The 25,284-nt window shown below is 43.6% G+C and overlaps 1 protein-coding gene across 1 annotated transcript; it reads left to right on the forward strand.

Moving 5' to 3' along the window:
• smpdl3a (sphingomyelin phosphodiesterase acid like 3A) lies at nucleotides 1-24,826 on the forward strand. The gene is made up of 8 exons (XM_060041056.1): nucleotides 1-246; nucleotides 5,707-5,953; nucleotides 6,284-6,428; nucleotides 19,970-20,066; nucleotides 21,173-21,336; nucleotides 21,606-21,786; nucleotides 22,780-22,904; nucleotides 24,325-24,826. The coding sequence occupies exons 1-8, from the start codon at nucleotides 147-149 to the stop codon at nucleotides 24,649-24,651; spliced, it is 1,386 nt and encodes a 461-aa protein (XP_059897039.1). The 5' UTR covers nucleotides 1-146; the 3' UTR covers nucleotides 24,652-24,826.
• Nucleotides 24,827-25,284: the final 458 nt, after the last annotated feature.

The following is a 25,284-nucleotide window of genomic DNA, read 5'->3' on the forward strand; positions in this document are numbered from 1 at the left end:
GGGTCGTCCCTGTCACATGACCGTTTGACTTCCTGTTTACAGAGACAGCCGTAAACATAAACTTGACACTAACTATAAGGTGACAGCATTAAAGATACCGCCTGCTCCGTCAGCAGCCTATGCCTGCCCAGGTTTAAGAATCAACGATGGGACGTTTCCCTCTCCTCTCCCTCGGGGGCTTTCTACTGATGTACCCAGCTCTCCTCGTCGCGGCGCCGGCGGAAGACGTTCGCCTGTTCGTCAGAGGTGAGATTGTAGTGTTTAAACGGGATTACCAAAACGATAAGGAGATCAATGCATGATGCCTCACACCGTCCAGTGGCGGTGGGGAATATTGGGGAAAAAAAATACTTTATATAACTCTATATTATGTGACTGAAATCTATCATCATGATTCATGAAGTGTATTGGTCGCATTAAAAACCAACCGGTAGAAACCACCCTGGGACAGCTGTCTATGGAAAGCCAAGAAGGCCACAATCCGGACCTAGAATGGCGCGGTAAAAGTGCAAAACCGCACGGAATGCGTACGGAATCCGTACGGTTTGGCAAGAATTCCGTACGGTTTTGAATGACTAATAACCGCGGCTATTAGTCATTCACTCCGGCTATTAGTCATTCACTCCGGCTATTAGTTATTCACTCCGGCTATTAGGTATGCAGAACGAGCCCCTCCCTCTTCTTTGCTTGACCACTAAGTTTGAAGGCTGTCTAACCAATCAGAGCTGCAGTGCCTCGATGCTTCGCTGTAACATAAAGCTGTGTTGTCTTTACTAGTTTCACTACAATGTAATGACCACCACTAGCTAGTGGAAAATACATTTGTGTCTAGTACAGCGATATATTTGTATATGTTAGGCTATATATTGAGATGGCAGTGTGCGAAATACCCGACAATATTCGGGGATGTCCTCATCCCCAGATTGTTCTCGATATGCAGTAGCCAGCTAGGCCATAACATTACATAACATGAACATGAACTGAATAAATGCCAGGTATATAGCATATCGGAGACTGGCACACAATCAGTGCATTTGCAAATGAGAGCCTGCAGTATGACCGATCTTGTGACGTGTGTGTGTGTGTGTGTGTGTGTGTGTGTGTGTGTGTGTGTGTGTGTGTGTGTGTGTGTGTGTGTGTGTGTGTGTGTGTGTGTGTGTGTGTGTGTGTGTGTGTGTGTGTGTGTGTGTGTGTGTGTGTGTGTAGAGCAAGTTGTTGAAGGAAGTGTTTCTACTTGACGTTACAATATTTCATGGATGCAAGCGAGCCAAGACAATCAATCTATATCTATAGCCTACATGACAACACACACCCTGTACTCCCAAAGCGAGAGCTGTGTTCGCGTCCTCGGCAGCCAGTCAGTTTCGTTCTCGGTGGGTGCTGGGCTCCGCCAGGGCTGCGCCTTGTCACCAATCCTGTTTGTGATATACATGGACAGGATATCGAGGCGTAGTCGTGGTGGGGAGGGGTTGCAGTTTGGTGGTCTGAGGATCTCGTCACTGCTTTTTGCAGATGATGTGGTCCTCATGGGATCATCGGCCTGTGACCTTCAGCACTCACTGGATCGGCTGGCGGCCGAGTGTGAAGCGGCTGGGATGAGGATCAGCACCGCTAAATCTGAGGCCATGACTCTTAGCAGGAAACCGATGGATTGCTTACTCCGGGTAGGAAATGAGTCCTTAGCCCAAGTGAAGGAGTTCAAGTACCTCGGGGTCTTGTTCGCGAGTGAGGGTACTATGGAGCGTGAGATTGGCCGGAGAATAGGAGCAGCGGGGGCGGTATTGCGTTCGCTTTACCGCACCGTTGTAACGAAAAGAGAGCTGAGCCGCAAGGCAAAGCTCTCGATCTACCGGTCGATCTTCGTTCCTATCCTCACCTATGGTCATGAGGGCTGGGTGATGACCGAAAGGACGAGATCGCGGGTACAAGCGGCCGAGATGAGTTTTCTCAGAAGGGTGGTTGGCGTCTCCCTTAGGGATAGGGTGAGAAGCTCAGCCATCCGTGAGGAACTCGGATTAGAGCCGCTGCTCCTTTACTTGGAAAGGAGTCAGCTGAGGTGGTTCGGGCATCTGGTAAGGATGCCCACTGGGCGCCTTCCTTGGGAGGTGTTTCAGGCACGTCCAGTGGGGAGGAGACCTCGGGGAAGACCCAGGACTAGGTGGAGAGATTATATCTCAACACTGGCCTGGGAACGCCTCGGGATCCCCCCGTCAGAGTTGGTCAATGTGGCCCGGGAAAGGGAAGTCTGGGGCCCCCTGCTCGAGCTGCTCCCCCCGCGACCCGACCCCGGATAAGCGGACGAAAATGAGATGATGAGATGAGATGAGACAACACACACACACACACACACACACACACACACACACACACACACACACACACACACACACACACACACACACACACACACACACACACACACACACACACACACACACACACACACACACACGCACACACTTTAAACACACTGGTAAAGCAATAGGAGCCTGCATTGGCTAAAGTTGTTGCGATGCGCGTTATTTTAACAGGGAGGGGCAAAGTTGTGCATTACATTGATCCTGAAAGCCTATGTCCTAGAATAATTCATTTGTATTCCGTTTTAGGCCATCTCACTAAAGGTCACTTAAATGTAGCATATTTAAGCTCACCAAGTCCAATATTCAGAATGAAAAGCATTTATTCACAAATACGTTCTATTTTTTTGACAAGCGGAGCCGACAGTCATGTGCAAGTATGCAAATTAGCCATGTGCGGCAAACAGAAGATAGACGCAATGAACTGATTTTTGTGCATTGTTGTGGATATGTAGGCTGTTTAGTTGTGGTTGTTTGTGGTCTTAGTGAAACAGTCTTCCCTTGGAGTTGGAGAAGTTGGAGTGATTGTGTGAATGTGCGAGAGAGAGCGCACCTGCCGTGGTGATGTTGGGCTTGTTGTGGGCTTTTATGTGATCAATGATGTATCTGTCTGATCGTATTAGCTGTAGATGGATGGTTAAATAATGTCACAAGATCGGTCCTACTGCAGGCTCTCATTTGCAAATGCACTGATTGTGTGCCCGTCTCCGATATGCTATATACCTGGCATTTATTCAGTTCATGTTCTTCTGAGTGCGCAAGAACGGTGCCAATTATTGTCGTGTTTGCATTGTAATGCACAACTTTGCCCCTCCCTGTTATAAAATAACGCGCATCGCAACAACTTTAGCCAATGCAGGCTCCTATTGCTTTACCAGTGTGTTTAAAGTGTGTGCGTGTCGTGTGTGTGTGTGTGTGAGCCCGACCGATATAGGATTTTTAAGGCCGATACCGATACGAATATTTTGTGATTAAAAAAATCCGATATGCCGATATATCGCCGATATATATATAAAAAAAAATAATCCAGAAACGCGCAACAAAACAAACAGATTTCCCTAACATTGGTTATTTGTAGTTATCCTTTAAATCCTTTTCACTCTCAACTAACACGTAACAACAGCAAAACTGGACATGGTAGTCATGAATTAAGTCATGCTTATCGACTTTAGAGAATTGATGGGGATGTTCTTTTAATTGTTATTCAAGCAATGTATGTCTTGTGACAGTTGCCAACTTACCATGAACACACTTGCACACATGAGCTGTATTGGAAATCATTCCCTATTCACTCCCTCACTATTCCCTATATAGTGTTTATGATATAGTGCACTATATGGGGAACAAACAAACGAGAATTCGGACACTACGCTGAACATTTCTAAGCGTCATTTGCGTCAGTAAATGCGCCGGGTATTTGTGTGACGCAGACAGATGCTCCCACATCATGTTAACAAACCGGGCAATCCCGAGGAAAGCTGGAGCTTGTATTGATGTTGAATGCAACATTTCCTTGATCAAGTTTTTTTTATTAATTTTGAATATTACATTTTCTATGTTAACTCCCAATTAAATTGTTGACATCGCTAAACGAAAGCCGGAGACTCCATCATTAAATGTATTAGTTTTCGCGGTTATTCAGCTTCTTCTTCTCCTCCGGAAGAACACTACCGCATTGCATTGTGGTATTCGGAGTAACAAGTAGGGAACATCGTATGTACACTCAAATTTTAGTGCATGAAATTAACCACTGAGAATTCGAACACCACTGCAAAATGGCGAGCACCCTATATAGTGCACTATATCCGTGATAGGGAATGATTTCGAACACAGCTATGAACAACACCGATGATCTCCGTCGATCTCCGTCATTCACTCTGCCTGAATCAGCGGGTTTGGGGCGTTAGAGCACCCTCTGGTGGACAAACTTTTTTTTTTTTTAATATTCATTTATCGGCCATTATAATGCCGATACCGAATAGTTTGAAAAATGCCTAATATCGGCCGATAATATCGGCCTGCCGATATATCGGTCGGGCTCTGTGTGTGTGTGTGTGTGTGTGTGTGTGTGTGTGTGTGTGTGTGTGTGTGTGTGTGTGTGTGTGTGTGTGTGTGTGTGTGTGTGTGTGTGTGTGTGTGTGTTGTCATGTAGGCTATAGATATAGATTGATTGTCTTGGCTTGCTTGCATCCATGAAATATTGTAACGTCAAATAGAAACACTTCCTTCAACAACTTGCTCTACACACACACACACACACACACACACACACACACACACACACACACACGACTCTCTCCGACCACATGTCACAAGATCGGTCATACTGCAGGCTCTCATTTGCAAATGCACTGATTGTGTGCCCGTCTCTGATATGCTATATACCTGGCATTTATTCAGTTCATGTTCATGTTATGTAATGTTATGGCCTAGCTGGCTACTGCATATCGAGAACAATCTGGGGATGAGGACATCCCCGAATATTGTCGGGTATTTCGCACACTGCCATCTCAATATATAGCCTAACATATACAAATATATCGCTGTACTAGACACAAATGTATTTTCCACTAGCTAATGGTGGTCATTACATTGTAGTGAAACTAGTAAAGACAACACAGCTTTATGTTACAGCGAAACATCGAGGCACTGCAGCTCTGATCGGTTAGACAGCCTTCAAACTTAGTGGTCAAGCAAAGAAGAGGGAGGGGCTCGTTCTGTATACCTAATAGCCGGAGTGAATAACTAATAGCCGGAGTGAATGACTAATAGCCGGAGTGAATGACTAATAGCCGGAGTGAATGACTAATAGCCGCGGCTATTAGTCATTCAAAACCGTACGGAAACCGTACGGATTCCGTACGGAATTCTTGCCAAACCGTACGGAATCCGTGCGGTTTTGCACTTTTACCGCGCCATTCTAGGTCCGGATTGTGGCCTTCTTGGCTTTCCATAGCTGTCCCCCTGTAGGCCTACTGGTGGGAAAACACATAACGTCAACACATAACGTATAGTATCCATTCTGTAACTATACTCAGAATATGAGTATATTATGAAAGGGAAACAAAATGGAAATGGATCTCACAAACTAATGTTGAAATATAACCGACAAAGAATCCCTTAAGAGTAAAGTGTAACTGAAAAAAAAAACGGAAAATACAATAAATATATAAACTGATTTAAAACAATTGAAACTGAAATCTCACTGATGCAAATCCTCCCACACAAATACATTCAAATAATATAGGTTGAAATACACCAGGCCTAGTATGTTGTCCAGATCAGAAGACTTGATCTCAGTCTACTGGAGGTGGAAGGGTAAGAAATGTTTTCTCTGTGTTGGTGTCAGACGCTACCCGCAACGGTCATCTTCGGCTGCCAGGGAGGTTTTGGCACATCACAGACCTCCATCTAGACGCCAGCTACCACCTGGCCGATGACCCCACCAAGGTCTGCCTGTCATCCAAAGGGGCGCCCGCCGCCAACGCAGGCCCTTATGGGGACTTCCTGTGCGACTCTCCCTACAGCCTCATCCAGTCAGCCTTCAATCACATGAACCATATGACCCCGCAGGCAGATTTCATCATATGGACTGGGTATGTACGTGTGTGCGTGTGCGTTTGCGGGTGTTTGTGTTATTATCCCACCACAATATCCTCATATCTTGATTTTCTTGCTTCCTCGTGTTAATGTAGAAGTGAGAAGTTCATCACATGGTCTCACCGCTATCTGAGTACCTTTTAACCCCTAGTGGAAACTATCCGATTCAGCCCCGGCCTATGGTGTCACTTCATTGCTCCTCATGGTATGCTGCTAATTAATCCATAAGTGATCCCAATATGGACCCCTGGCCCCAGTAGCATAGCCTCTCTCTCCACAGCTGTTCCTCTGAAGCCTTGTGGCCAACAACTGTTTCATTCTTCCAGGGACAGTCCGCCCCACGTCCCGGCTTTTGAGCTGTCCACTGACCTGGTGATCCAGGCGATCGGGAACATGTCTGAGACCATCAGAGACCACTTCCCCACACTACCTGTCTTCCCTGCCTTGGGTAACCATGACTACTGGCCTCAGGTACAGCCTTGTCCTTTCACACCACGGTCAGCTCTTTGCCACCTCCTTGGACCTGATTTGGAGTGGTTTAGAACAATTTTGGGTCCTACTTGGGCCCTACTTTTCAGGGCTGACGTCGGAAATCTATTGAAGCATCCAGTGTGAATCAGGTGCCAGGCCTTGACGCCTGAAAGCAGCAGAAGCGTGTGAGATCATGTGTCAACTAAGCCATGGGCTATCCGAGATGGGGCAAGAGGCCATTTTTCATTGACCCTGCAAGTCTTAGTGCTCACTTGAGAATTTTACTCGTATCATAATAAAAATAAAAATTCCTTTGTTTAGCTGTTCACATCAGTTTTTTTAAACTTTTGATCAGTACAGATTCCAGTGTTACCTGGTTAAGGTCTGAACTGCATGCGGAAAGAACAGCATTCTCTGAATGCAGTTCAGAGGAACTGCTTTCCTGTAAACTGCAGAGGAAACTTGGCATTTAGCTCCGGTAGAAGTCCATTAGGGAGAGAAGCTGATGTTGATTCCTCAGAGAATATCACACTGCATTTTGATCATTTGTAATTGCAGACTCTTTTCCACTTCTTCTGCTTTAATAAGGTTGGGAGGAACAGCTTGATTTCTTTCTCAATGATAGAAAATCCTTAGAAGCGCTGACTGAATTGTGTCATGACAGAGACAAAGACACATATTTCCCCTTTTTAGCCGACCGTTGGAAAAGCACATCTGATACCTGAGAGCAATTGAGACAAAACTAAGCACTTTCAATGTTGCCATTGAAAGTGCGTAGTTGTGTCTCAAAGAGATAGTTTTCCCCACAGAATAAAAGCATTAAGTTGTGGTATGAACTGGTCTTTGCCTTGTATGGTCTTGTTCAGTGTGTTAAGGTGATCAGTAAGATCAACTAAAAAGCCAGGTCTGCAGCCAATAGAGGGTTACTCGGCTCATGAAGAGGTTGGTCCTTCTCTTTCAAAAACTGGTGGATTTCTGATCTCAGGCAATTAAACCACTGCAGCACAGAGCCCCGACTAACCAGGGAACATCAGAATGGTACACCTTAACAAACTGAAATTAAAGTTGCCAACACAATTACTATCAGTATAGTGCTATGTAATATAAAGCACAATACAGCATGCTATTGTATTGTATTGTATTGTATATCTATTTTTTTTACAATATGAAGATGTTTCTTGGATTTTGCTTGCAACCTTAGTTGCAAGGTAACTGCTCCAAAACAAATATACAAATAAATTCTGTAAATACAATTACAGAAACTACATGAAATACTGCAAATAACCTACATGTTGCTGTAAAACATTTACACTGACATGTTACAGCAATTATAGATGACAGTGGTAGTGGCCTAAAAATAGCTAAACATTATTTTACTGTTTTCTGCTGTAACAGGCAAAGTAATTTAGAAATAAACCTCAGAATGCTGTAAACATAAAACAAACATAAAATTATATTAATTTGACAAGGTAAAAAACAGAGTTGCTTTTAAGCAAGGCATTTGTTAAGACAATCCTGTGTGTGTGTGTGTGTGTGTGTGTGTGTGTGTGTGTGTGTGTGTGTGTGTGTGTGTGTGTGTGTGTGTGTGTGTGTGTGTGTGTGTGTGTGTGTGTGTGTGTGCAAGATGATTCAAGATGGTTTTATTGTCATATGCACAACAATTACAGAGCAGTCGCTGGCAATGAAATTCTTTAGTCTTGGTCTCCTCAAACAGTGCAATATATGTCTCATTACCACTTCTAATGACTCCATGGGAACAACAGATCATGTGCTGCTTCTCAGAACAAAGAGTTATAGAGGCAAGAATGGGTCCAAAGCAGTGTGTGTGTGTGTGTGTGTGTGTGTGTGTGTGTGTGTGTGTGTGTGTGTGTGTGTGTGTCGGTGCGTGATTAAAAGTAGCTCAATAGAGTGGGGGAAAAAAACAGCCCAATCCGGCAACAGTGCCTGACTGTATGCATCCTGGAATGGAGGTGTAACTTGTAGTAGGCGTAACTTGTAGTAGGAGGAGGCGTGTCTTGTACTTCTAAATAGCGGTCCACGTGAGATCTTCCTCTTTTTGCGGTAAAAAAAAGTATTTTAAATAACGGTTCATACCGGTTCAGCTCTTCCTTGAAGTCGAAGTCTGAAGTAAGATCATGTTAAGATTATTTTTATATGAGGTCTAATATTTGAGGTCCGAGTTGCGGTCATTTATGTACCTGCGCATAGGGTGACCAGATCCCAATTCACCAGAAGTGGGACAAAGACTACGTTTGTGCGGGACAATGCGGGACAAAGTGGGCAGGCCCAGTTTTTTGTGATATTACGCTCTAGGCGTACCACCCCCCCCTCCGAGCTGGGGGGGGTGGTGGGGGGGAGGATCGCCTTTGTATTGCCTGTTGGTGCGCGTGCCCTTAACCGGCGTCCGCGTCCCAGTTTGATTGACGTGATCCAACAGCCCGCCCCTCCCCCTGATGACAGCCCTCACTGCTGTCTCCGCACACAGCTAAGATAAATGCAAGATTATAAAACACGCATTCCCAAAAAAGAAAAAAATCGAGTCTGACTGTCAATAACAATGCGGGACAACGTCTCAATTTGCGGGACGTGTACAAAGTCATGGAAATGCGGGACTGTCCCGCACAAAGCGGGACATCTGGTCACCCTACCCGCGCACCACTGCTACATACAGATCACTTCCGCAATTTAGACAAGTACTGTGCTGTGTCTGAAATCGCACACTTACGTAAGTGCACTTACATTGAGTGCACTTCATTATCAGTACACTTACTTATAGGCGCAGTGCTCTCATTTCTACAGTGCACTGTCAAAACAGCCTTCGCACACCTACTGGAAATGACTTTGCAGTTTGACGGTTCTTCTTCTGTGTTTTTTTTTCTTTCTGCTTGATCATTTCCGTTAGTCGCCTGTATTAGCGGTCTAGCAGTATTCAAGTTATCGTTCTTGATTCCAGCTGATTACAGAATTAACAACATAAAAACACTGGTCGAATGCAGCCTAAAACATTGTAGTTGTACTGAAAAACAAACCAAATTTGTTGAGCACGTTGGTCTCAAATGTTACAATGTCCTCCATTTTCCGAATTGAAATTCCCGCCCCCTCCGCTACGTAGACAAGATGGTGGCTGTTGAGGGTGGAAAGTGTCTATCGGTCCACACTCAAGTTTTAGATTGTTTTAAGTGCGCCACCGAGGTACTTCTAGTGCACTGCGTTTTGGCACACTCTCCGTTTTTGTGCAAAGTGCACTCAAAAAAGTAAGCGTAAGTATAGAAGTGTGTGATTTCAGACACAGCACTAGACAGTTCAGTTCAGTTTAACTTTATTGTCCCAAAAAGGAAAAACACAATATACACAAGGACACACAACAAGGAGATAGACACGGGCTAATATAAGTTAAAGAACTGTCATACTTATCTAGTCATCTGATTCAAATACATTTACGCCTCCTACTTCCACCATTTTGAAAAGTACAAGACACGCCTCCTACTGCAAGTCACGCCTCCGTCTTGCATGACGCAGAAGGATACTAATGCCCACTTCCGCGATTTGGAAAAGTACAAGACATGCCTCCTACTACAAGTTACGCCTACTACAATTCACACTTCGCGATTTAGAAAAGTACAAGACACACCTCCTACTACAAGTTATGCCTACTACAAGTCACGCCTCCGTCTTGCAGGACGCAGACGGATACTATCCGGCGAGAAAAACCGCCCAATCTGGCAACACTGCTGAACGTCCTCACGCTCCAGCGTCAACGTAAATCAATGAGACCAACTGAAAACAAAGCCAGTATGAAACTAAAACTGTGATTCTGAATAAAGTTTAAATTATATCGAAATTCCGTTTGGATATTATTGAAGATACAGTTGTGTAGATTTGTTAAATGGTTTGAACGAAGATAAACGGTTAAAAATGTATTTAGTTACGTCTTAAAGGCCCACTATGCAACTTCGGGAATTTCTTCGCTGTTTTCTTGGTTTTGGCACGCACATTTCTCTACACAGCGCCCCCTACAGCTTCGTAGTAGATATTTTACAACACTGTCGTAACAACTCGTTGACGACCCTTCCCCATGCACTTCTACGCGAGCCATGTGCATTTGTTTTCAAAGAAGCCGGCGAATGCGTGGAGCCATGTCCGAAGTAAATGTTCATGAAGTGTAGGCAAGGTTATACATTTTTAAAATGGTGTATTTGTATTGCAATAAACATAAAGCCATCCTTTTTTATAGTTTACGGGGAGAATTTATATCCTCGATCATAATTGTTTTATCTTAGGTTGAACAGAACACTCAGTGTGAGAGTGTTGGCCAACATAATAATCTAAATAAACAAGAACCTGGATTCGGGGATTCAGTCTGTATCAGGGGGACGAGACAAACGAACAGCAAAACACCAATGGAAACAAAGGTGTTTATATGGTTGCAACCAAGCAAGCTAGAAACATACAGGGCTCACAACAAAACGGTCGAGAAAACAATTTTTACAAGGCTCACAACAAAATGGTTTGATCAAACACATGTGTACAGAGACTATCAACATCAAGAATACCACGAGGACAAAGTTCACCCAAGGGTACTTTCAATTTCAAAAGCAACACGGCCAAGTCGGAGTCTGATTTGCAGTCTTCTTTTTCTTTCAGTTCACGCTATTCCTGAAAAGCTTGCCCAACGTTTACTCGTGTCTGGCCTCTCTGTCGGTCAGTCTCCCTTTTCTCTTCTTCTGTTCCTCCGACATTGGGTTTCTCTGTCTCTTTTTAGTCGGCTGATCTATGATGAATGTAACAACAATCCCTTAGTTACTTGTGTTTATATTCTATTCTGGATATTACAATTTTAATGGAGTCTCTAGGTGAAAAATTTAGGAAGGAGATAGGTCCCCAAATTTGTAGAGAATAAGAAAGAAAGAAAGAAAGAAAGAAAGAAAGAAAGAAAGAAAGAAAGAAAGAAAGAAAGAATTAAACTTATGAAGAACATTAGTTGAGCGCTGCATGCAGCGCTCAACTAATGTTCTTCATAAGTTTAATAAGTTTAACTCACCTAATAAATGAAAGAGATGGATATCTATAGCTTTCCTGAATAATATCATTAATCTTAATTATGAGGAACACACAAGCAAATCGTATTACTCACTGAATGCTCATGAAAAAGACGTCCCTCTGTCGTCCAAGATATCGTGTCTGATAGCACAGTATAAATCACAAGACCGTGACACATATATAAATCTGAACTATACAAATTATATGGAACACTAAGAGAACGTTCTTACCCTGTAAGAATGGAGAACTGGTCAATGGCCAATGAGAACTGGTCAGTGGTCAGCAGTGTTGGGCAAGTTACATCAAGAGCGTAATGCATTATTTATTACTTGTTACTGTAATTTCAAAGTAATTAGTTACATTACAATATTACTGTCTTTGGATTGTAATGCATTGTGCTACTTTTGCATTACTTTCACCAAAACAACAGGAAATATGGATTTGGTGTTCTCGATAGATCTTTTGTTCAATGCAGATCATTACACAGCAGGAGGTGATGTGGTGTGGCATAATGACTAGGCTTAAGGCTAACAAAAGTACAATAAAATGGTTGCAGTTATGGCTCATGGTGCAATGCATTTTATAATAGAAATACTGTATCTTTAGGTATTTATATTGAAATCACTAGAGCTGGACCCTACTGTATATTTGAAAATAGAATCATGACAAGATACACAACCCTTTATTTTATTTTATTCACAGAGAATTCACAGCATAACGACATAGCTAGACCTATTGCTATTGCTTTTGTGGGGATAGACACATTTTTCAAAATTACAAATCACAATCAAAGTGCTTAAAATTTAATTAAGTTGCTATACATGAACAAATGGAAATAAAAGTCTAAACAGAGGACCTGTTACTACCAAATAAATAAACAGAGGTAGCATGCAGCCAAACAAGGCTGGTAAAATTAACTTATAGCCTTGTTGAGATTCTATGGTGGGTAGCTATCCTATTCACTACATACTAATCGGCCAACCTAAAAAAGTTAGGTTTTGGAGTGAGCGCAAGACTCCCGAGACTGAAAAGTCTTTCGACTGGTACGCTGGATGGTGTAGGTGCATTGTAACGGAGAGCAATTATTTAAATTTTTGGAAACTGATGGAGGCTTTCCATCACAGGGGCAGAATTCAAGTAAGACGTAACCTCTGTTTCCACTGACTTTGGTAAATCAGCTGAGACACTGACCTGTTCATCTAAAGAGAAAAAGTCCTCCTCACTTGGAGTGACCGCGGCAGGTTGGGGGCATCAGGCATCAGGGCTGCAGGCTCCTCCGTTGTAAGGAGGAAAGTGATGTGGTCTCTTCTGGTTCTTCTTTTACCCAGCGCAGCTTAAATTTAGGCAGTGAGACGAAAGCCAGTAGCGCAGCTTTGGAATCAATGTTTTGGCCATTAGAACCTCTAGCATTGATTGAAGCGTCCCATTAAAAACAAGTCCTCACCCTGCACGACGTCCAATGCGACTGTGAAAGGCTTCATGATAGCACAGTATCCTGTGGCAACCCGCCCCCAACCCCTCGGGCTGGAGGGCCCAGGGGAGAGGTGGTGGAGGGCGTGTACCGGCGGCAGCCGACAGAGGGAGCCAGAGGCCGGCACTCCCGACACACTAACGAGGGGGATGGGAAACACCTGGGGGGGGAAGTGAGACACACTATTAACCTGCGCTTTCCCGGATCCAAGGAGAGAGTTGGTGCGAGACGCTGGGAGCATAACGAGACCCACGAACGAGCGAGGGGAGGAGAACCGCGCCGCGCCCGGACCAAGCAGACCCACCAGAGACAGCTCAATCCTTGTTTCACTGTTTCCTAGCTCTCGGAGTTAGTGTATGATTTTCGTTTGCCCTCCGGGGAGATCGCTGTTCAGAATAAACGCCCTCCGGGCTTTGAACCAGCCGCCCCGTGTGGTGATTCCTTGCCTCACCTAGACATTCTCGGGCCCGGGTTGCCACAATCCCTTGAGAAACTGGTATTCCCTGTCATTCATGCATTTAATCTGAAACTGTGTGAAGAGATTACTTATGTTAGTGAGGGGCATTTCTGTAATTCGTGCATAGGCGTCATAGAATGAGTTCCACCTTGGAAAAAGGACTTCTCTTGCTCTCCGCCTGCAGCTTTCAATGCCCAAGTGACTTTCATGGATGCGCTTTAACATTTCTCCTCTCATTGCTGCCGGAACGATGAGTCGTTCTCCCTTGTACAGAACTCCATTCACAACTGAGATCTCTTCTCTGAAGTTCCAATACGCTCGTATTTCTTGGGCAGCTTGGCTCCTGGTTTCTGGCCATCCATTAAGAACAGTTTCAACGAGTTTAGTCAGTGTCACATCATTTGTTGTTTCCTTTCTGAATTCCTCCAATTTCTCTTTTGACACGGGTAAATTGGAGATCACCATGTGCACCTGCGCTTCAATGTCTTTATCTGGAGAGCTGGTCACTGGTAAGTAAGCTCTGGATAATGCATCTGCAATGTACATCTCCTTTCCTGGCTTGTACTGTACATTCACCTGGTATTTCTGCAGTCTCATTAAAAGTCTCTGTATTCTAGCTGGAGCACTGCTCAGTGGTTTTTTCATTATCACTTCAAGTGGTTTGTGATCCGACTGCACATCCACTTCTCTTCCGTAAATGTACTGATGAAAACGCTCTGCTCCGAACACAATTGCTAACATCTCCTTTTCTATTTGCGCGTAGCGCTGCTCAGTCTCTGTCAGTGCGCGCGATGCATAAGCTACTGGCTTGAGCTCTTGAAGTAGAACGGCTCCAAGTCCACTTTTTGATGCATCCACTGACAGCGTTACGGGGAGCTTGACATCATAGTATCTGAGCACAGGAGCTTCAGTGAGCATCGTTTTCATTGTGCTGAATGCCTGCTGCTGTTCAGCTTTCCACTGCCATTCAACATCGTCTCTGGTCAATCCCCGCAATGGCTCAGTATGCTTGGACATGTTTGGAATGAACTTTGCGAGATATGTGACTACGCCCAGAAATCGTTCCACATCTTTCTTGCATTCTGGAGTTGGCATTTTCAGAATAGCCTCAATCTTGGTCTGATCAGGTTTCAAACCGTCTTTTGTGAAGATATGACCCAGGTATTTGATTTCCTCTAGGCCCACCTTGCATTTTTCTTTATTCAGCTTGAAATTCTTGGCTCTTGCTATCTCCAGCACTTGTCTCAATCTGCAGTCATGCAGCTCTTTTGTCTCACCCCAAACCAAGAGGTCATCTATGTATGTTTCAACACCTTCAATTCCTTCAAACAGCTGTCTCACTGTCCTGTGGAATACCTCAGGAGCCGAATTAATTCCAAATGGAAGTCTGAGGAATCTATAACGACCAAAGGGAGTGTTGAATGTACAGAGGCGAGTGCTGGCTTCGTCTAGTTTGAGTTGCCAAAACCCTGAGCTTGCGTCCAGCACTGTGAAGTATTTGGCTTCTGAGAGTCTGCAGGTTATTTCCTCAACTGTTGGTAGCTGGTAGTGTTCCCTCATTCACATCAGCATACTCCTTGAAGATATCCATTTTGTCACTTTTATTTAGTGCCATAACTCTCTTGATGAGCCCCATTTCTTCACATGCCTGAATCCCAAGTATTGGTTTGGCATCTGATTTTACAACAATGAATTCCAGATTAAATGCTTTCTTTTTGTATTTCACGCTCCATTTGCACTTTCCCTTCACTGGTATTTTGTCTCCAGTGTACGTTGAAAGTTTCACATTTGTTGGTCGTAGTATGTTCTTTTTCCCTATTCTTTGCAAGAGACTGAAAGGAATTACATTGGCCTGTGCACCAGTATCAAGTTTGAATTTGACTTGTTTGTGATCCAATTTCAATTCAACAGTCCATTCATCTGTCTGTCTCTGTGTCTTTGCATTCACAACACCAAGGAACAGACTTGCTTGTTGATCTGTGTCGTCATCATCTACTGAGTACACTGTCTTCATCGACCTACACACCTTGGCAAAGTGGTTCATTTTCTCACAGTTCTTACATTGTTTGCCAAAAGCCGGGCATTTTCGTGATACATGCTCAGTTCCACATCTTGTGCAATAAAACGTGCGACCCTTGTCTTGCATGCTTACTTGGGTTTTATTTCGGTATTCTTTATCGCGTGTCTGCTTGTGCCTCACTGCATCTATGTCCTTGCTTTCACTTGCAAAGGATTGCGCATTGTGATCCTCTTCATGCATTTGTTTTATTTGTACTTTTGTTGTTTCTGCCGCGAGGCACAGCTGTGCTGCCTTTTCAAGAGAAATGTCAACTTCACGTAACAATCGCTCTCTCAACGTATCAGACGTGATTCCACAGACAACTCGATCTCTGATAAGGGACTCTCTTAACTGTGCGAATTCACATGACTTTGCCTTTAGTTTTAACTCCGTAAGGTATTGGTTAAATGACATGTCCCCTTGCACACACGTGAAAAATTTGTACCTTTCATAGGTTATATTCTTTCTGGGGTTGCAGTATTCTTCAAATTTTTCCAGAATTATCGCCAGTTTAAGCCTATCATCCTCCTCGTCAAATGTGAAGGTATTGTACACTTCCACCGCCTCTTCGCCGGCTATATGGAGAAATAGTGAGGACTGTACCTTAGCTGACTTGCTCGCGCCCCCAGCAGCTGTTAAATACAGCTCAAAACTCTGCCGAAATCTCCTCCAGTTTTCTGACAGGTTACCGTGCAGTAGATCAAGTCCAGCGGGCGGCTTAAGTCCTTCCATGTTTGCAATACCTTGCAAATCCTCGTTAGTGTTTTTCCTTTTACTTCTGACACCATGTTATGTTGTTGATCTATAGTAAACAGACACACCACTCAGCCAGCTGTTGCAACCATCTTGTGGTAGTTTATTCAACTCTAGCGCCACCAGTGGCTTACACATGATCTGCATTTATACATATCATGACAGGGACAATCAGCTTTTTCTCACCAACCTCTTCCAGACAATCTGATGCGACTGTGGAGTGGCTCGTCTTTGTCCACAGCGCTGAACATTTGGCTGTGGCACTGCGGTACACCGCTCTTGATTCTGGATTGGTTGCCAACCATTTATCAACCTCATTGTTCGCAATTAGATTAAGTGTATGGGCTGCGCATATATGGTGGGGAGGCAGTACACTGTGAAGGTCTGTAAACGCTACTTCCCCTTCGCCCTCCTCCTCCTCCTCCTCCTCCTCCTCCTCATCTTCAGACTCCACATACTGATACTCCTTGAAGCACTTCACAAAGTTACTCCCGTCATCAGTTACACATGCAGTAACTTTGTCGTGAGTAAGGCCATATTCCTAGAAAATGTCCTCGATCTCAGCGGCAATTTAATCAAATGTATGGCGACCCCTGAATCGTTTGGAGGTTATTGCCGCCTTCCTCCATTTCAAAGTTTCACCATCAATCCAGTCAGTCACCCCGAGGTAGCTTCTGTTATTTGCACTCCAAATATCAGCGGTGGTGGACACGTGGTGCTGTTCTTCAATGGTCCTTTTAGATTCCTTTGCCATGACAGCATATATGCCTTATCCAAGTCCTTTGCAAAGGTCTTTCTGCTTGGCAGTACATGCTGAAAATAGATGAGATTAGATTAAATTGTATTGTCATTTAGCAGAGTACAGCTTCAGAGCCAATGAAATGCAGATGTAAAATATGAATAAGAAAATAGCCAGATATTTTGCCAGAAAGGGGGCTCAATGTTCAAAGTAACGGAATTGTCCTTTAATAGTCGATAGCCCAGTTGCACTAACCTTTTGAAGCCGTGATAATGGAAGCTTACCTTCTTGTGGCTAGCCTGAAAAAGATCTTGCTCACAATGTTTCTAAAAGATGGAGACAGCATATCTTCGACATCATACTCTGCCACGACATGCATACTCTACATACTCTCCTCACTTCTCGAGGTTCAAGCATCGCAGAACGGATGAATGTTCGTTTTTGCTGCTTAGCGTTTTTTTCTCCACTCTCATCCGCAGTTTGCTTTCTTTTAGTTACTTGCTTGATGTTGCCGTGGCCCCGCACTAGACGTTTCATTAAATTACTTTTGCTATTTCGTGAGGTAGAGAGATCTTTTGGTTTCACACACAAAGTGCAATTAACTAAGGTTCTTCTTATCTTTGTCTCTGACGAACTGAAAATAATGAGCGTATGCCCAGTAAAAGTCTGAAGTACAAGCTTTATCTGACACAAGGGGCCCTATTTTAACGATCTGAAACGCAAGTGAGAAGCGCCAAGAGCAAGTAGCTTTGTGGGCGGTTCTACGGCGATGTCGCTATTTTACCGGCGGAAAAAATTACTCTTGCGCTCGGCGCAAATCTAAAAAGGGTTGAAGTAGCCTAATTACCCGTAGGTGTGGTTTGGGCGTAACGTGCAATAAACCAATGAGAGTGCCAGCTCCCATCCCCTATAAGGGATGAGCGTATTTGAATCTGACGAGTTGACATTTTGACAGCGCGTCTGCAGTCTCCGACAAGACAGATGCACATGAATTTCAAACCTCAAATGGCTCAGTTTATGGCCAAATTATATGGCCTAATTCACACATGGAATAAGGTTTTCTTCCACAACTTCAGAAATACTGAGTCCTCAAATAAATTTCGGCAAAGAAAACTTGTATGATATAACATATGATATGCGGTAACTGTGGTTCTATTTAATGATATATGCAATACATTATAAACATCGTTTCTTATCAGTATTGTATGCATTATCGTTATCGACTTGTGTTCCTAATATGCATGTCCCCCCCCGTTAATATACATTGCCATGGACTGTATTATGCGTTAGTTTGGGTGTGTTTAAACAGATGGATGCACACACGCGCGTGCACATTCTTTAATTATTTTACACATACACACACGCGCATTCATTCATTCTTATTAACACTCACTCGTGGTAAAACAATGTTTTCTCACAATCAAATACTCATCAATCCTAAAAGTTATGGGCATGTACACGATGTCTGTGACAAGAAAATATGTGTTTGCTGTACAGTGTTTGCAGATGCATTGATTTAAAAGTACAACTTATTACCGCTGTATCAGCTGTTCTTTCCCAAATAATTTACCAAGAATGTGTGGCTAGGTAGATGAGAGAAGCAAAGGTGCACAAGCAACATTATGCATGCGCCCTTAAAATAGCATCTAAACAACGCGCCACTGACTTTAAACCAGGTATTTCCTAGTTTGTGGCGCAAGTGGTTTCTGAAACTGCAAAATCACACCAGGGAACGTTTGCGCAAGAACACGCCTCCTCCTTTCGCCGAACCGCCCCTTGGGCGCAAGATCATTCCCTGATTGACCGACGCGTGGCGCAGGAGGGAAAAGAACACTCTGCGGCAGTTGCAAACTAGCAACGACACATGCGGCAGTGATAAGTCAATTGTGCCGGATGCAAGATAGGGCACTTGATGTTTTAAGTTCTTCGATTTGCCGCACAACTGTGTTTCTGGACATGCTAACGTTGTTGATTTCCCACATTTTCTCTTTTTGTTTTCGCTAGGCACCCGGGTAGGACGTGTAGGTCTGTTGTCCTTTATCACTGCCACAGTTTCATTGAAAATCAGACACACTTCCCCTTGACCTCTTTGAGGAAATATAATTTCCCCCTGTGTCGAAAAATGTCTGCTCTCACTCTATCTATCGCTATCGTGTGTTTCTTTGGTTCTGCCGTTTTTGTTCACCTGTAGCAAAAATTTTCTTGTTTTGTGCAGGCTTGCGGGCCGTAGTTTGGACTCCCCTGGTTTACACGCACACACATCGTAGTCCGTTAAACCTATGTCTATGTGCCGAACAGCCAAACCTTAGCTCCACTGCCCTATTCGTTTTTACCTGATTTAAAGAAGTTATCTTCATTTGGAACATTTGGATTATGAGACGTATCCGGGTTTTTGACGTTTTAGTAAGGCTGTTGTTTAGGGCAGAGTACTCTGCCTATGAGAAGAGATCGTGGCCAAATTATGTCTCTACAGAGAGGAGTTCTGCTGCCCGTCTCCTGGGCAGGTTAACACGGCGAGACACACGGGACTCCCACCGCTGTTAGCTTTGTTAGTGCCCCGCGAAGATACAAACTACAATACTATTGAGATCTTGGATTATTTTAATAAAAAATGCTATGCTTTTCCCATATATAATGTAGGGTATATTATGTTCTTCATATAATATAAGCATAACTTAAACTATTAAGTTATAGACACGCAGGTCGCAGGTCAAGACGTTGATTTCAATTGTAACTTTTGATTTACTAGCACCAGAACAATGTTACAAGTAACACATTTCACAGGTGCGCCCCCCTAAATCATGGGAATAACGATGCAACTATCCATTGCATACATAACAGGGACATTCCTGGCTCTGGTTCACTATAGTGAGACGGAGGTGTCCAGGGGAACTGCACCCACCAGGCCAGCCTCTCGATGCCGACCAACCCACTAGTTCAATCTCGTCAACAATAGGCAACATTGTGGACCATGACTTCAGGCCGATCAACCCATTCACAAGTGTTTCCCTTTTGTTCCAAGGACCAGATGCCCGGTTCTGCTAACGCCATCTACCAGGCTGTTGCCAAGCTCTGGGCCCCCTGGCTCCAAGACGAGGCACTCTGTACGCTCGGTGAAGGTAGGGTCTAAACGGGCCCCCAGGGGTAAACTCATGCCTCGTTTCCATCGAGCGGTGCGGTACGGTTCGGTGCGGTACGTTGTGGCGCGGTTGGTTATATTGGTCCCAAAATAAGCGCTCTGAGCTGTGCCTATTTTTCGGTACTCCTCCGTTTGGGTATACGCCGTCCGTTGATTGGTCGACAGAATCTAACCTTCTGTGTGACATGGGGAAAGCTTTGTTTATTGAATCGCTCAAAAGTTTGCCTTCCTACTTGGACGCCCTCCATTGTTGCTCTTTGTTTAATGGGTCATGTTCTCCTTTTTCATTGAATTTATTAGCAGGCTACACTGTGACGCGCTGCTATGATGTCACGATGCTTACGTAGCTGCAGCGGCTATCGCCATCCGGCTTCAGCCCCGACAGTACCAATAACGGTACCATAAGGGTACTGTTGAAACGCCCATAACGCATAATAACAACAGAACAGGTTGTAAAAACAAATGAATACAGTATCACCAACGAAATTGAGATCACATTAAGACAAACTAGCGTGAATACATTAACATACTATCTATGAAATAAGAATAAATTAACATTCACAGATATTAACTAGGAAATTATCCCAGAATTGTTTGGCTGTTTTTCAGGAATGTGCTTTTAGTTCAATTGTTTCCCTCCACTCTCATCTGATAATACATAGTAAGCTGCTGCTGCTCAGGTTCACATCCTCATATAATCTTTAAAAAAATTCAAGAAGGACTCTGAAGTGTCATAATACATAATGTGTCATTGAACTGCACCCAAACTGGTCAGAACAGCCGATGTGTCTTACTGTTGTTCTTGTGTCATTACTGGTTTTGTGAGTCTGTCTGTGTTCCTATTTTCACCCTGGCTGCAAAACTTGATTGACATGGCTATTTCCAACTGAAGCCATTTTAATTGTTGATGAATCTAAATACATTCAGGACAATTCTAGACATATTAATGACAATCCTGCCATTTCACCATCAAAAGACCAAGCAGGGGAACATGTCTGATTTATACAATAAATCAGGTGAACTCTCTGATGGGTGTGAGGTGTTTGAGCAGCATGAACCAGTGTGTTCCATGTGATTCTCTCCCAGGGGGTTTCTACTCCCAGCTGGCCCGGCCCGGTCTGCGTGTGATCAGTCTCAACACCATCCTGTACTATGGTCCAGACAAAGCCACAGCCAACGATACAGACCCCGCGGGCCAGTTCCTGTGGCTACAGGGCACTCTGGAGAGAGCTGCCCAGAACCTGGAGAAGGTAGAGGCCTTCAGAAGATCAGGAACATGAGAGAGAGCTCCTTAAATCAAAAGGGATACATTTGGACATTTCAAAGGGAATTCATTCAATTGATTGATTTTATATACAACCCATGTTGCTCTTGGATTTCAGTATTTACATTGTGTGATTGTACTCTATGAATCTCTACCTAGTATTGGTCATTTACAATAACGGTTGTACTCCAGAATGGAGATTCTTTATAGTCTGAAAATCATCCAACCAGACCACTCCTCCAACTCTCTCTACAGGTGTTCATCATAGCACATGTGCCGGTCGGATACCTGCCGTTTACCAGAGACGTCACCGCTATACGAAAGCGCCACAACGAGAGGCTGGTGTACATCTTTCGAAAGTACAGCCATGTGATCACAGGCCACTTCTATGGCCACACCCACCGAGACAGCGTCATGGTGCTGCTGGATGAAGAAGGTAGGTACATGGAGGGAGGGCTAGTGTCCCCTCATGAGGGCTGGGGTGATGGGGTTAGGAACCAGCACTCAAAGCCAATACAAACGTTTCCGTTTCCTTGGAAATACATCAAACATCTGGCCAAATACCCAGAGAACAATCATTCACCTCCATCGATTTCTCTGCTTGTTTAATACTCAAGCCAATAGGACGGAGCCCGGTGAGGTCCGAGTAACAGAGACGCTGCCCAGGCCTGTAGTCAGACTAGTACAACTGGAGCAGAATTCCACATGCATTTACAAACTTTTCTATTCTTAATTTTTGTTGGCCTACGAAAAGCTTTTTTTGCAATCCGATCAGCTGAACATGTTACTGTATTACAGTAAAAAAAAAAAAACGTTGTTACCTTTTTGTACTTGTGCATGATTACATTCCCCGAAAGACAGTCTGAGAATTTTCTTAATGTAGTGTTTTTCATTTTACCTATCAGTGCAAATACTGTAGTGTGAGTTTTGCCAAAATAGATAGTATTGGTGTATTCTCATTCTAATCAACTATAGGTGTCCAGTATGACTCTGGGAAGCTTGGATTGTGAGTTTAGCCCATTGGAGCTCATTGGTTAGATAAATATGCATCGTATCCTATTCTGATACAATTGTGTTAATGCAATATTTATATGATATATTCACAGTATTGTATTGCAATATGGCAACAGTATGTACCACCTAATTACAACTTTCAAAAAGGAAGCTGTTGGTTAAATCTTTAAAGTTTTGTGTTTAGAGATTTGAAAAATTGAGCTATAGTTTCAGAAAATGTGTTGAGAAAAACTGTAGTGTGGGCACCGCTAGGTGGGCTGTCCTGCTCAGTTGATCACGTCTAGTTATATGTCTAGTTGACCAATTAGGTTGGAATTAGGAATTCATAGTTAGGTTGGTGGACTGTGAGACAACGTAACTATTTGAATTCTCTGTACACAACGATATGATGCTTATACTGTCATGTAATCTGCAGGAAAACCAGTGAACTCTATCTTTGTGTCGCCGGCGGTTACACCGATCAAGAGTGTGTCGGAGCCTTACTCCAACAACCCAGCGTTCCGCATGGCTTTCTACGACGCCAAAGACTTCTCGCTGTTGGTAAGAATTGTGAAAAAACAACCTGGATCAAGCATAGTTAAAGTCTATTGTTCAGAAAGTTACATATTCATAATCAAACATTTGTAAAGTATTTTATTTATTATGCTCAGATTTTTAGATCAACTTCCCTAAATGCTATTTGGGATGCTGTTTGTTTAAATGTGAAAAAAACATGTGAACATCCAGACATATAATTAAGCAATATCACACGAGAGGCAGTGCTGTTGTACTGAATATCAGCACGGCTGTGATTTGGTCACAGGTACGATACCGTAGACCGAGTGCCAAGGATAATCACAACCTTGATGTCCTCACACTCGCTCAACCTTGAGTGTGATATTGCTTTCATTCAACAGTTCTACAAGCGCCATTTATTTATTTACGTAACAAGTAATAATTTATTTATTTGGCACCGCCAACACAAATAAATCCGCAGCTGGACTGGGACTGAACTGTTGCCGAGCAACACATAAACACACTAGCTTGCTACTTTGTGCATTTATCTGTAGATTTCCATTTATTTGCAACGTTTGTTGCAATCTAAGCTACATAAAGACTGTTAATAACATTGACGGTTATTAAAACTCCTGTAAAGCGGAGTGATACATGCATAGTTAAAAGTCCCAGTGTTGTTATACTCTATATCAGAACTCATGGAATGCCTCTCAAATGTCAAATCAAATTACTTGGTCGGAAGTAACTGTTGTATAAGTAAGGGATAATTTATAGAACGCCGGTCATCATCGAGAATATAGGCTTATTTTTAATAATGACCGCCGACGTTCTATATATTACGTTCTATATATTATCCTGCTTATTACACGGCTACTTGCCAAAACGAAAGAATAACTTCACACGGTGTGTCTTTTTACAATTACCATTTGTAGTGTTGATCAGCAAAGAAATAGTCTGGCAAACTACGCTGGGGTTGATAAGTTACCGGACTACTTGCGGAGTGGTACCAAAGACTTGAATCGGAGGCAAAAAATCCACCGTTCTTGACAGCGGTCATTATATGCTTAGCAACGGTCAATTATCGAAAAAATAAATCATCGCTGGAAGTCGGGAAGGCCCATGCAAGTGAACTGAGCGTTCCACAGCATCGAGAAGAGCCGTGTAATAACAGACATTACGTTATTTCTGGATCTTAACAACGCCGCAAGATGACATAGTATTGATGGTTGATTAGTAGTATTCGTATTAACCTCCTGCTAATACTGTGATGTAGTCATGACCATTGACTGAAACATACTCTATACTGATGACAGGAAAGATAGATGTAGGGAATTTGTTCTAACCTGATATCAACCTTGCCTTTCAATAAGAGGTTAAGACATTTCTGCTTAGTTCTTTATTTTTCTTTCTTTCTTTCTCTCTGTGGTTCATTCTGTGGTTCCCTCTCTCTCCCTATGAATCAAAGGACATCTGGCAGTACTATCTGAACCTGACCGAGGCCAACGAGAGACGGCGGGCCGACTGGAGGCGGGAGTACGTGATGAGCGAGGCCTTTGGGCTGGAGGACCTGCGGCCCCAGAGTCTGCTGCAGCTGGCCCTGAGCTTCAGGCTGCCGCAGGCCACCAGCTTTGACAAGTATTTCAGCCACTTCATGGTGAGCTACGACGAGAGAATCCGCTGCAGGGACGCCTGCAAGCTCAATCAGGTGTGTGCCATGCTGCACTTAGACAACCGGGGGTACTCCAAGTGTGTGCGGGGCAGGAGCCTCCAGGACTCCAATGTGTTGCTGTGATTTTCAATGACGAAAAATTCAAAATGAAAGCCTTTTACTCTGGTTTTCATTCAATTAAAATCTGAAATCGGGGTGATTTGTGGAATGTCGTTGTATTCTGCCTGTTTATCTTTATTGTATGATTCTGTTTTTATGAATAATCAAGGACCAAATAAATATGGAGCAGTGGAAAGCCCCCGAACAGTCTTTGTCAGGATACGAGTGATTGATTGGATGTGACGATACTAATGTGATCATTTGAACACAACCTTAGGACACAGGCAGGGAGAGAGTTGTGTTGCCATAGCAGCCCCCCCCCCCAACCTGACCCCTCCCCTCCACACACACACAATGACTTCCTTCATTCCATTGTTCCAACAGTCCCCACAGGAGATAATATATAGACTCGGTGTGTGTGTGTGTGTGTGTGTGTGTGTGTGTGTGTGTGTTATCTATGTGTGCGTGAGAGAGAGTATGATGTGTGAAGCCTAAACATGGAACACGTTTAGTTTAGTGTTGTTCCTCTCTTTGCACTCACTAGCATTCTCTAATGATGGCATTAGCATTCTCCACCCAGCCTTCACCACTCCATTCTACTTGCAACCATGGCGATGCATGGCATGGCTGGAGGTCAGCGTGGCTCTGGAGAGGACC

This window comes from Gadus macrocephalus, chromosome 21 (genome assembly GCF_031168955.1).
Source record: "Gadus macrocephalus chromosome 21, ASM3116895v1".
NCBI lineage: Eukaryota > Metazoa > Chordata > Actinopteri > Gadiformes > Gadidae > Gadus > Gadus macrocephalus.